An 11,258-nucleotide genomic window follows, 5' to 3' on the forward strand; every position below is an offset into this window, starting at 1 on the left:
TAAAATATTTTAAAGCCCCTGGGTCACTGTTCAGCATCTGTTTTCTGTTCATAAAGGAATGCATGTTATCATCTAGGGTTTGTAGTTGTACTTTTTGGCAATAAGATGAAAATGGGCTGTCGTCTCAAAGGAAACTGTAAAGTGAATGCCATAATTCTGTCTCAAAAATGCTTAATTCTCTCTATTTGTCTCCTTAGGTGGTTGGTCTACAGTGATCCAGGGTACGGAGGTTTTGTTGAGGTCTTGGAGGCTGGAGAGTACCCTTGTCCTGAGAGCTGGGGGTTTTCACAGCCCTTCATTGGATCTCTCCGCCCTCTGAGAATGGTACAGAGGATTACATTCACACACTACACTGCAGATGTTTAAGCGACTTGTGAGACTGATATGGAAAGATTGTTCAGAAAGACAGCTATACTTATTTTCTTTTTTGGTTGAAATTTGACTAAGAGCAACAACATGAATACAGATAAAATACTTATAATAGTCTTATGCACAACTAAACTGGTTTGATCCTGGATTTGAACATTGTCAAAGGCCATATGTTCAGGAAGACTGTTCCAGATTTTAGTTGAATAAAACTGAAACACTAATTCTCAGTTTGTAGTTGTAATTATTAGTTTAATCAATGACTATTTAAGAGATTTTAAATCATTTTAAGTAGAAACTTAATTAGTTGTTTCAGTTACTATTAAACTAGAATGCAGAGTTAATGTCTGTGTATTATATGTGTGTTAATAGAGATTTTCATCTATACTGAATAATATAATTTTATTTCCTTAAAGGGAGGCATAAGGGTGGATCATCCCAATGAAGTTAAGGTATGTTTTGAAATTGCTTCACTTAAATGCACCATACATTAATCCTGTGATTACAGGAAACCACAGGGATCTTAAAATACCAACAGAATATTTTATGATATACAAAAACATTCTGGATGTTCAGGATGACTGACACATGGGTTTCTACCAAGAGCCATAAAGTCAGACAGACACATTGTTCATCTCTGAATAATGTTCTTGGCACTAATCTTTAGGTTAAGAAACACTGAAGCTTGTTAAAGCTTGTGGGATTAACAACAGGACCGTGCATGAAAATATAGCTAACAATAGAGCGTCTACAATATTGTTCTAGTCAAGAAATTATGTAATGTATTTACTATATGTATGCTAATTGTAAGTTTGTCCAGTAAACATTATAAAGCATAACTTTTTATTGCAATTCAAACACTTGCAAAGCTTTTGTAATATGGGCCACAGAATGAATGGCATTTCACCATAGGACAGGGAAGGGCTCAAAAGTCATAAAGCTCTCCCACAGATAAGAGCTCCAGCTGAGGAGCAAGTTTAACCCTTTCCTCTCTCTCCAGGCTCTGGTGTTTGAGAAACCCAACTTTGAAGGAGAGAGCATAGAGGTGGACAGTGAGGTGTTCTCTTTCAATGAAATAGAAATAGAAGGACCAACAGATGAAGCTGATGTGAAAAAGCAAGTACTGTCTTCAGTGGGCTCTCTGAAGATCATTGGTGGACTGTGAGTTTGATTTCCATGGCATCACTGTTATTTATTTTCATTTTTATAATTAACATATTTATTAAGGTTTTTGCATTATTAAGCAAAACCAGAACAGAAGATGAATGAAAAACTGTGAGGGATTATGTTCACTGAAATAACATTTAGACAGTTGCAGACATTTATAAACAAAAACTATCCCACAGCTCGATTGACTGTCAGTTTAAGTCATCCTTATAGATATAAAATATTTACTTGCAAAACATTATAGTATATTGATTCTTGTTTACCGTTTTCTGCAGTTGGGTGGGCTACCAGGAGGCCGACTTCGAGGGCCAGCAGTACATTTTGGAGGAGGGGGAGTACGCTCACTGGAAGGACTGGGGAGGGTCTGAGGATGGGCTGCTGTCACTTAGACCCATTTACACTGTAAGTATAACATTCTGTCAGATATACTTAGATTCTTTACTAACCTTTTCATAATACTGAATTTTGATTTGACTCTCTCCTGCAGGACTTCACTTCACCCCATATTAAACTGTTTGGGGACAAGATGTTCAAGGAGCTGAGTCTTAACATAGACCTGATGGGCCCCATCTTTGACTTTGAAACAGTCGGACACAGCACAAAAACTCAGTCTATCGATGTCCAGAGTGGAGTGTAAGTTTTATATAACAAACACAATGTCCAATGTACTGGCGTAACTGAGTATTGTGTCACTAAACACACACAAGCACACACACCTCTACATAAACGCAGAATAGCCCACAGCATTAACATATAGCTCATATAGCTCATTCATCAAAGTTGTCAGTGAGGTCTTCGCTCAACGTCACTGTAATTACTGTATATTTTTCATTTGTCTGTGGCAGTTGGGTGGCTTTTGAGAAACCAGGGTTTTGTGGAGAGCTTTACGTTCTTGAGAAAGGTCTTTACGCAAGTCCAGAAGACTGGGGAGCACTAAACTTCAGAATATCCTCCATACAACCTGTGTTCTATGTAAGGACAAAGTTTAGGTTTGAATGTCATTTCAGATGGGCCTGTAATTTAATTATTTTATTAATTTTGTCTTGTTTGACCCTCAGGATTCAATGAACAAAACATCAAAGTTGAAGGTACAATTATTGTAACCCGATTACTTGGTAGCACTTTATAATAACTTCACTTTAATTAGTCTTAATAAAGCATGAACAAAGACTTAAGCCATAATGAACAACTGGGGCTAGGGTTAGAATGATTCAGGCATATTAAGAACTAATTACTACTCACGGTCCTAACTCTAACCCCTTAATTAAGTTTACTAGCTGCTAAGTTTCATTCTTAATAAACTATTTGTTCATTATAAATTTGTTCCTTATTCATGTTTTATTATGGATAATTAAGCTGTATTATAAAGTGTTATTCATTACTTTATTTATAGATGTATCCTGACCTTTCCTTTTCCTTGTTTTTCAGATTCAGTTATTTTCTGAGCCAGACTTTCAGGGACAACTTGTTCTTCTTGAGAATAGTGTGGACACTCTAGATGACTTTGTGCCCAGGTCCTGTAAAGTGTTGTCCGGCAGGTAGATCCCAAACACAGAAAAATCACTACACAAATTTTATGTGCTACTCGGACATTTAAAAGGGAATGTTTAACCCATGTGCCTCTGTGTTCCAGCTGGGTAATGTATGAAGGGGCACAGTTCAAACAAAGAATGCATGTGTTAGAGGAGGGACAGTACCCCAACACAGAGGCTATGGGATTGCAATCTAAAGACACTATAATCCGCTCCCTACAGACAATTGGACACGTACGTAATAAACAATATATGCACATTTTAGGAACTGATTCATTTACTTAACCCTGTTTTTTCTGTTTAGGAGTTTTCTTTGCCTTCCATAATCTTATTCAGTAAGGCAGGCTGTAAAGGCCGCAGGATAGTGTTGTCAAATGGGGTTGTGAATTTGAGCAAGACCGGACACGATGGATGTGTGCGCTCTCTGGTGGTGGAAGGTGGAATGTACGTGCATAATTATTTCAATGGCGCTCTTCCTGACATTACTTTAATTATTGAATTTTTCCTTTACTTGGGGTATTTTTTACCATAAAGGAATTACTAAAATAATGTTTAAAACCTTAAAGAAATTGCAGTTATTACAATAATTATTGTATCACAGTTTTATCAATATCCACTTTTTCACAGGTGGGTTATCTATGAAGGCAGCAACTACAGCGGTCGACAGTTACTTCTGTTGCCTGGTCAAGTGGACAACTGGTGTCAGTTGAGTGGATGGGAACAGATAGGATCTTTGCGACCATTAATTCAAGTAATTAAAATACTAATGTAATTACACCTATTATAAAATGCCAGTTTATACGTTTTTTTTCCAACAGAAAGAGCAGTATTTTCGTCTGCGCAGTAGAGAGAATGGACATTTGTTCTCTTTGACTGGGACTCTGGATGACATAAAACTGATGAGGGTTCAAGCTATTGAGGAGACTGGAGGCATGGAGCAGGTGTGGCTCTATCAGGACGGACAACTCTCCTGCAAGGTACACATGCATAATTATGCAGCCTCTTTTCTTTTTTCTTGTTACAAAGCAAACAGAACATGGTACAGAGAGAAACAAAATGTGTGTATATATATATATATATATATATATATATATATATATATATATATATATAAACACATGTTACATTCCACTGCTTAAAACTATGGTAATGGTCAGTAAGTTATTACTGGACAGTACTGGTAATATACTCTAGTCTGTTGAATGCATGTGCTAAATACCTGAGAACAAGGGTGTGACAGTAAGGACAATGGAAAAGGAAATAACAATTACGCCAAAGCATCCTCCAGAGATCTGACTAAAGAGGCCACTATATGAAGAGTTCAACTGTAAAACAGTTAGTGCCATTTAAAAAATTATCAAAGACATGCAAGTTAATTATTGCATAGCAATGTTTTCATAAGCCACATTATTCCATGCCTCCTTGATAAAATCCATTTAACAGTTGTATTAATAATATCTGTTTTTGCAATGGAATTCTTTATATATTGTTTGATTGCTAGATATTTTGGTATATTTAGTGCTAATATAAACAGTCACATAAAAATATAAAGTAAAAGACATTGTTGTTTTTGCCTGTAGTTGTTGGAGGGCTGTTTCCTGGAGACCACAGGCAGTATGCTGATGGCAGGAAGTCGCCTGTGTGTCTCTCCCAACAAAGGAAAAGAAAACCAACTGTGGAACTTCACCCCTGATGGTTTTGTGCGCTGCCATCTGCAACGCGACCTGGTCCTGGAGGTCAAAGGTGAGTCATTTTTCCATGGTATTTATTTCTCTTGCATATTGCATGTAGGTCAATGGATATACAAGCTGTTGCAGTTTAATCCAACAGCACCATCTTTTGTGTGAAATAAGAAATGCAACAAATATTGCCTTCAGCACCTCAAAATTGTAACCAAACTAGGACTAATCTTGGAACTAAATCAAGACTAGACCACAACTAAACCAGGACTAGAGCGGGACAAAACACCCTAAATCATAGCATGACTATTATTAATGTACAACTGGCATTGTCTTTCAGGTGGACACCAGTTTGACAAGAACCAAGTCATTCTTAACCAGTTTGATAAAAGAAAATTGAACCAGCGATGGATTTTAGAGATCATCTAAGTTTTCTACATAAGCATGTCCAACAGGACCCTAAAGACCTGCTTATGTCATTTGAAACCAAACACTCTACCTTGATGGTTTACAGTGTGTGGGACTCTGCCCTGTATCATTGCTGCACTCATCTCCCTCTTGTGGTACTTCTATGCATGCCAGGCCTTGCAAACATGAAGTCCTGCGTCTTTATTCAATATGTAAATTTGGTTTACGTGTTTCCTTTCATAAAATGTTGATATTTTTTTAGGTGTTTACATTTTGATACTTACTTTATAACATAAGATTGTAAATAGAATAAAATGGAACACACAAGCATTTTGTAATTCAATTTTCAAAAATAGCACTGCCCACTGTGACTGTAAATATGTAAATATAAGACACAGCTCTCATAAAATAAAAAATACCAAATTTACAGAAGTGTGGTATGTATACTTTTTTAAATTAAAGGTTAAATTATCTCATTTTAAAATATGTATCAATGTAATTATTTTATAACAACAAATTATGATGTGTTTTTTGTTTTCTCAGCACCACAAAAATTAGAGAAATCAAATTATTGGCATATTGAGAAAATAAATGTGTTTTTTGTTTTCTCAGCACCACAAAAATTAGAGAAATCAAATTATTGGCATATTGAGAAAATAAATCTCTTCCAAAGGAAATTAATAATTTTCTTGTACAACAGCCACACAGAAAAAAACAGCAGAAAATGTGACCGTTTTGTAGTCATAGGTTCAAGTACATGTAAAGCAGCAAAAACACAGCATATTATATGCTATGAGACATCTCCTGGTTTACTGATTTGGACAACTGTCTTTCCTCGAGCATGTCCTCTCTCCATCTTCTCAAAAGCCTTGGGAACTTGGGAAAAACTGAAGATCTCCTCTACAACAGGTCGGATCTAAGGAACCAAACAGGAAAGTTCATTATCATGTGTAAGGTGAGGCCTACAGTTAACCAATGGATTGATTTGATCACACCTAAGAATATGAACTTTGAATAACATGATTTGTGAAATATGTCACTTCATACCTGTCCTTCATCCACCATTTCTCTTATTTCGTCGAGTGCTGGGCCACTTGGAGCAAAAAATCCCCATCGATAATGAACTCCTTTTAACAGATGCTGAAAATAAATTAAGTGGAAATTGTCACAAGCTGCCATTTAGAATGAATCTCAAAAGAAGAACCAACTCTTTTGAAGTCAGGACATATAACTTTTCATTTAGATTAGAGCATTGGGGAAACTACCCACTAGATGGTGCTATAAGATTTTCAAATCAGTTTGCAATCCTCTGAACAATAATTTACAGAAGGCAATAGAGATAAATTATGTTACACATATCAAAAGGTAATAAATCATGGTATGAAAATACACTCCAAAAATATTTTCATTAAAAGAAAATAATATCTATCTAGGTATCCTCTCTGTGAGACCATGCTGCTCTACGTGCTGCTCCTAGAGAGGTTTGAAAACCTATGATTTAAAAATTCTGAGCTACTTAGAGCTACTGTTACTACTGAGCGACAGTAGCTCAGTTGGTTTTGGTGTGTTTGTCCACTGAGTTGAAGGTTGGCAGTTTGAATCTTTGTCCCAACATAAACATCATTGGTAGAGTGGCCATATCCACTGACCCATAAATTGGTGGGGCGATTCCCACAAATAAATGCTGCTGTTGTGTCCTTGGGCAAGACACCTTGCTCCCAGTGTCTGTGTACAGTGGTGTATGAATGTGTGTGTGAATCAGTGAGTGGTTCCTTGATGTAAAGCACTTTGCGTGCCTTGAAGTTGGAAAAAGTGCTATATTTAAAAATTACCATTTACCATATAACTGAGTAATCATTCAAAAATACCTACACTAACAACAGTGACAACATCAGGATTTGTGGTTATGACACAAGTGTAAAATTAGGTGGCGTCTTGTGGCAGTGATGCAAAAACCACCAATGCACCGCTTTTGCAGTGTTTGCTTTAGGGACTGTTTTCACCAATCTGCGGTTCAGTGACAGGAAGAGTAGACACAAGCACATAGCTCTGGGGGTACAAAGGCGGGCTGAAAATTCATGTGTATTTTATAGATAAAAAATAAAATGGTTTATAATGGTGGATATGAGCAAACTAATGGCATACAATTACCATGCTATGTGGCAACAGTTCCTTTTCTAATGAATCAACAGGAAGCGACTGTGCTAAGGTATAGTATTACTCACTTTGTAAGTGAACACTGTTCGGCTGAAGTTAGGAAGACATTAAAAAGGCCGAAGAGACTGTTCTAGAAACACCAAATCATAGTAATTCAAATTAGGCTCCTTAATATGTTAGTATAATTGTTATATTAGGCACTTTTCAGGCTCTTTATGTGATTTTTGAGCACTCAAGTGAGACAACCCAAACATGTTAAATAATCAAGTATAGATCACAGGGGAATGAAACATGTGAATAAAACAAAACAATCCTGGTATCTTTTTGATTGGAAAACAACAAATAAGCTTTAAAAATTTAGCTAGCTTTGAATAATACAGTAAATATTTAAAAGTTAAGTTAACCTTGAGGGCTTTAGTTGTCATGGTAGCAGCGGTCTGCATCATGCCATCTGCGATTCCGAGTCGGTCAGTGTTTTGGAGGAAAGGGGTGACGAGGGTTACATACTTTGCACCTGTCCATGGTTTCAGGAGTTCCAGTGCCCAGCGCTCTGTGTCACCACCAATGTTGTCAAGAATTAGGTCAAATCTGTCACAGAAAACACATTGTAATAATATCTCACAACTAATACTAAAAATAATAAATACATTAATACATACATGCAAACATAGTAATTAATGTGTTAAAACTGTTGTTGACCAGAAATAAAGATGCATATTTTGAGATTTCAGATTGGAACTAAAATAGTTAATTTAAAACTTCAATAAATGGTGTGAATTCTAAGAAATTCATTAAGTAAATCACCTAAACTGAAAATTTGTGATGATATGAAATAGATGTTGGGATGTATGCCTGAGACGGAAACTACAAAGATTTTACCACTATGGAAACAAAACAAAAAGGTGTCATTTATGCATAAAGGGAAAGTCTGTGCTGTGTTTTGGTGACACATTTACTTTTCCAGCGCTCTAAGGGGCTCCTCTACTGGTCCCGCCGTATAGTCTACCACATGGTCTGCCCCCAGATCCCTGACAAAGTGCTCAGCATTCTGGGAACAGGTGACAGTCACATGTCCTCCCCAGGCCTTCAACATCTACAACAAAAACTGTCTGAGTAATGTTTTGATTCATAAATGTAGTATCATTGTAATCTAAGTTTTACATGGTGTTTTGGCAAAAAGACAGCAAAAGACACAAGTAAAGAAAGACTTAAGGACTCTAACTGTAGGGACTTGTAATGGAGTGTTTGTGGAGCAGATAAATGCATTATTGATTTGATGACCTTGTAATGTGAGCTACAGCGTTCAGGTCACAGAATGGAGAGTGGGATAGTCTGACACTCAGCTGCCTCAGTGCATAATCCAATGTGTAGTCAATTTACACACACTACAATAAATAAATATTCAAATAATCAAATTACCTGTATGGCAAATGTCCCCACACCTCCAGAGCCACCAAGAATAAGAATCCTGTAACATACATACCAGTGTTAATATAGTTTTTAGGACCAAGAAGACAACAGAAAGCACCAACTGGATTTATATTAAAGAATACTCAAAAATGTGTATTCACTGACCGTTTATTTGCACAGTTCTCTTTATTGAGTCCACCAGTGTTGACCAGTACTGACCAGGCTGTGTTTGCTACATATGGGAGAGATGCAGCTTCCACATGGTTTAGTGATTTGGGTTTGAGGGATATCTGAGAAGAATAACACATACAAAAATGAATAAGCAATTACCAGTAGTATGCAGTATGCAATTGCATAGCCTATTATGTATGGGCTTTCATAGTTAGAACATTATTATAGCGTTTATTTGTGTTTAAACAAAACATATATCAAGTCATTGTATCTGACTCTGAACACATTTAATATTACAATATGTTAAACAATTAATTGCCTCTACATCGTAGCACAAGAACAAAATTATTTTAGGTAAACACTTTGGAGAAGCATTGTCTAGGGCTGGAACAATATGGCAAATGTGATCTGATCCTGAGACAAAATTCTATTTGGTGAAATCATTATACTGTGATTCAGTGCCTCTGTTAAATATATGGTACACATTTCCTTACTGACTTCCTTCCTTATTAGTCAGCCTCGGTCTTTTTCTGAGTGAGATTTCTAGGGTAAAGTGTGAAGTCTGACAAGCAGAAGATAGCTTGAGTTGTCTATTAATGGCATATAACTACATGGATAGTGATCAAATTATGATTGTGATGTAGATGCTGAAACACTGATTGGCACATCGCCCACCTCTTGACTATGTATTTGAGTAATACCTCATTGCCACTCAACACCACAAATTCAGCCAAACTGCCTTGCTTCCATGGAGGAATAGCAGCCCACACCTGTGAAGCCAAAACAATGCATTTATAACTGAAGCCAAAACAACCTTCTTCATAATGTTGTGTGGGTGATTATGGTGCTTTGCTTAACAAATATAAATGAATAAATGGTTCAACACATCTTTGGGTTACAGTTGATATAAATACTAAATGTGCACATGATTCACTGGGCTTGTTTGTTTGTATAATGATGAGGTTACATTTCTGTCCACTGCATTTGTTTACCTCATCACGCTCTTTGAAATACTTGACATCCAAGCCACACTCCATGATGACCCCGGACACATCTCTTCCCAAAATCAGTGGAAACTCATTGCCTGTTTGTTTGATATTAAGAGGATCTCTTTTCATTGACAGTGTTGCTGCACCATACCCAGCTAAAAACAGAGAAGCGAGAAACAGTCATAAAATATCAAATATAATAAAACTATTTTATAACAACTTGACTAGATCCGTACTAGGAGTTGAAAACCTAAATAATATGAATACATTAGTTAATAGTTCCAAATTCTTAGAAATGTGTGTGCCTGTTCCTGTTCATACTTCAACCCCACCCAAAACCACTCTCTTTCACAGGTTCTAGTGAGGAAATATTACCAGAATTTAAGAAATCACAAACACGTAGGCCAACTGAATAATACTCTTTATGTTAAAAAAAATAAAATCCATCAGTGGAGATGTCATAATATATTTTTTGTTTTTGATTTTTGTGATATAACTGTGACACAGACATCTTCTCAAGAATCATATGACTGTGAATCATGATTTTACTTTTCTTTTACTTTTTGTTACCATTCCTCTAGAGTATGTGATCAGTTTTAGAAAATGGGAAGTGAAGAGACAAAAACTGCCAGATAAAAACACCTTTAGGGTGTTTACATTATTGGAGTATATTAAAGAGAAAATAGACATTTCAGCTTCTTTTCTGGTTCTTATGATCATATTGCAAATACATAATCACAATTATCTATTATTTGATCCCCATCCATTACAGGGTTGCAAGGTTATTTTCATCCATCATGTTCACACATCAATTTTGCACAAGAGCTTACTGATAGACAACTTACCTCTCATGCTGACATCCAGAGGGTTCAGTCCTGCAGCACACACTTTCACAATCACTTCATTGGGGTAGTTTATTATGGGAAAGGCAGCATTTTTGGTGAACCTTAGAACATCATTACCCCCATATTTATCAATGACCCAGGCAGGCATTATGTTCAAGTAGCTCTTTGTGGTACTGAACTGTCTCTGTCTGGAAACTACTGAATTTACACATAACGCCTTATTTTTAAAAGGCAACGTGTTACTTTTATAAATTAAATGTACAGATCTACTCATTATTTAACTTTTAAAAGTGCAAATAAATGGAAAGCCACAAAGCTACACTGTTAGCTATGTCAAAACCAATGTATCAGAAAGCTCTTAACGAAAATTCCCCTCAGATTAAAAAAATCAAATAAAATTACGTCGTCTGCAGCTTTAGTTGTTTATATAAAAAAAAAGCATAATGATTGTTTAGAAAGACGAGAGGCTTCGAAAATTTCCTTTCTTGTAACATGCCGCTTCCGTACGTCCTGTGAATTTGACGCAGGGACAAA

The 11,258-nt window shown here is 36.3% G+C and overlaps 2 protein-coding genes across 3 annotated transcripts in view; one reads left to right on the forward strand and one right to left on the reverse strand.

Annotated features, from left to right (window-relative positions):
- The window catches only part of crybg1a (crystallin beta-gamma domain containing 1a), a 31,065-nt gene extending 25,505 nt beyond the window's left edge, over positions 1-5,560 (forward strand). For both annotated transcript variants that reach the window (XM_033988706.2, XM_055230978.1), the window contains 14 exons: positions 198-324; positions 783-818; positions 1,367-1,527; positions 1,809-1,935; positions 2,021-2,166; positions 2,379-2,505; positions 2,592-2,621; positions 2,962-3,071; positions 3,167-3,299; positions 3,370-3,509; positions 3,693-3,816; positions 3,884-4,042; positions 4,646-4,808; positions 5,085-5,560. In XM_033988706.2, the coding sequence (XP_033844597.1) occupies positions 198-324; positions 783-818; positions 1,367-1,527; positions 1,809-1,935; positions 2,021-2,166; positions 2,379-2,505; positions 2,592-2,621; positions 2,962-3,071; positions 3,167-3,299; positions 3,370-3,509; positions 3,693-3,816; positions 3,884-4,042; positions 4,646-4,808; positions 5,085-5,173 (1,672 nt within the window). In that variant the 3' untranslated portion in view covers positions 5,174-5,560. The remainder of the gene's footprint in view (positions 1-197; positions 325-782; positions 819-1,366; positions 1,528-1,808; positions 1,936-2,020; positions 2,167-2,378; positions 2,506-2,591; positions 2,622-2,961; positions 3,072-3,166; positions 3,300-3,369; positions 3,510-3,692; positions 3,817-3,883; positions 4,043-4,645; positions 4,809-5,084) is intronic.
- rtn4ip1 (reticulon 4 interacting protein 1) lies at positions 4,982-11,231 on the reverse strand. The gene is made up of 9 exons (XM_033987854.2): positions 10,725-11,231; positions 9,883-10,034; positions 9,592-9,660; positions 8,885-9,009; positions 8,729-8,777; positions 8,266-8,402; positions 7,714-7,897; positions 6,200-6,292; positions 4,982-6,068 (listed from the first exon to the last, which is right to left on the reverse strand). Exons 1-9 carry the CDS (start codon positions 10,996-10,998, stop codon positions 5,943-5,945), a joined length of 1,209 nt encoding a protein of 402 aa, XP_033843745.1. The 5' UTR covers positions 10,999-11,231; the 3' UTR covers positions 4,982-5,942.
- Between the last annotated feature and the right edge of the window lie 27 nt (positions 11,232-11,258).

Source organism: Periophthalmus magnuspinnatus, chromosome 22 (genome assembly GCF_009829125.3).
Source record: "Periophthalmus magnuspinnatus isolate fPerMag1 chromosome 22, fPerMag1.2.pri, whole genome shotgun sequence".
Taxonomy (NCBI): Eukaryota; Metazoa; Chordata; class Actinopteri; order Gobiiformes; family Gobiidae; genus Periophthalmus; species Periophthalmus magnuspinnatus.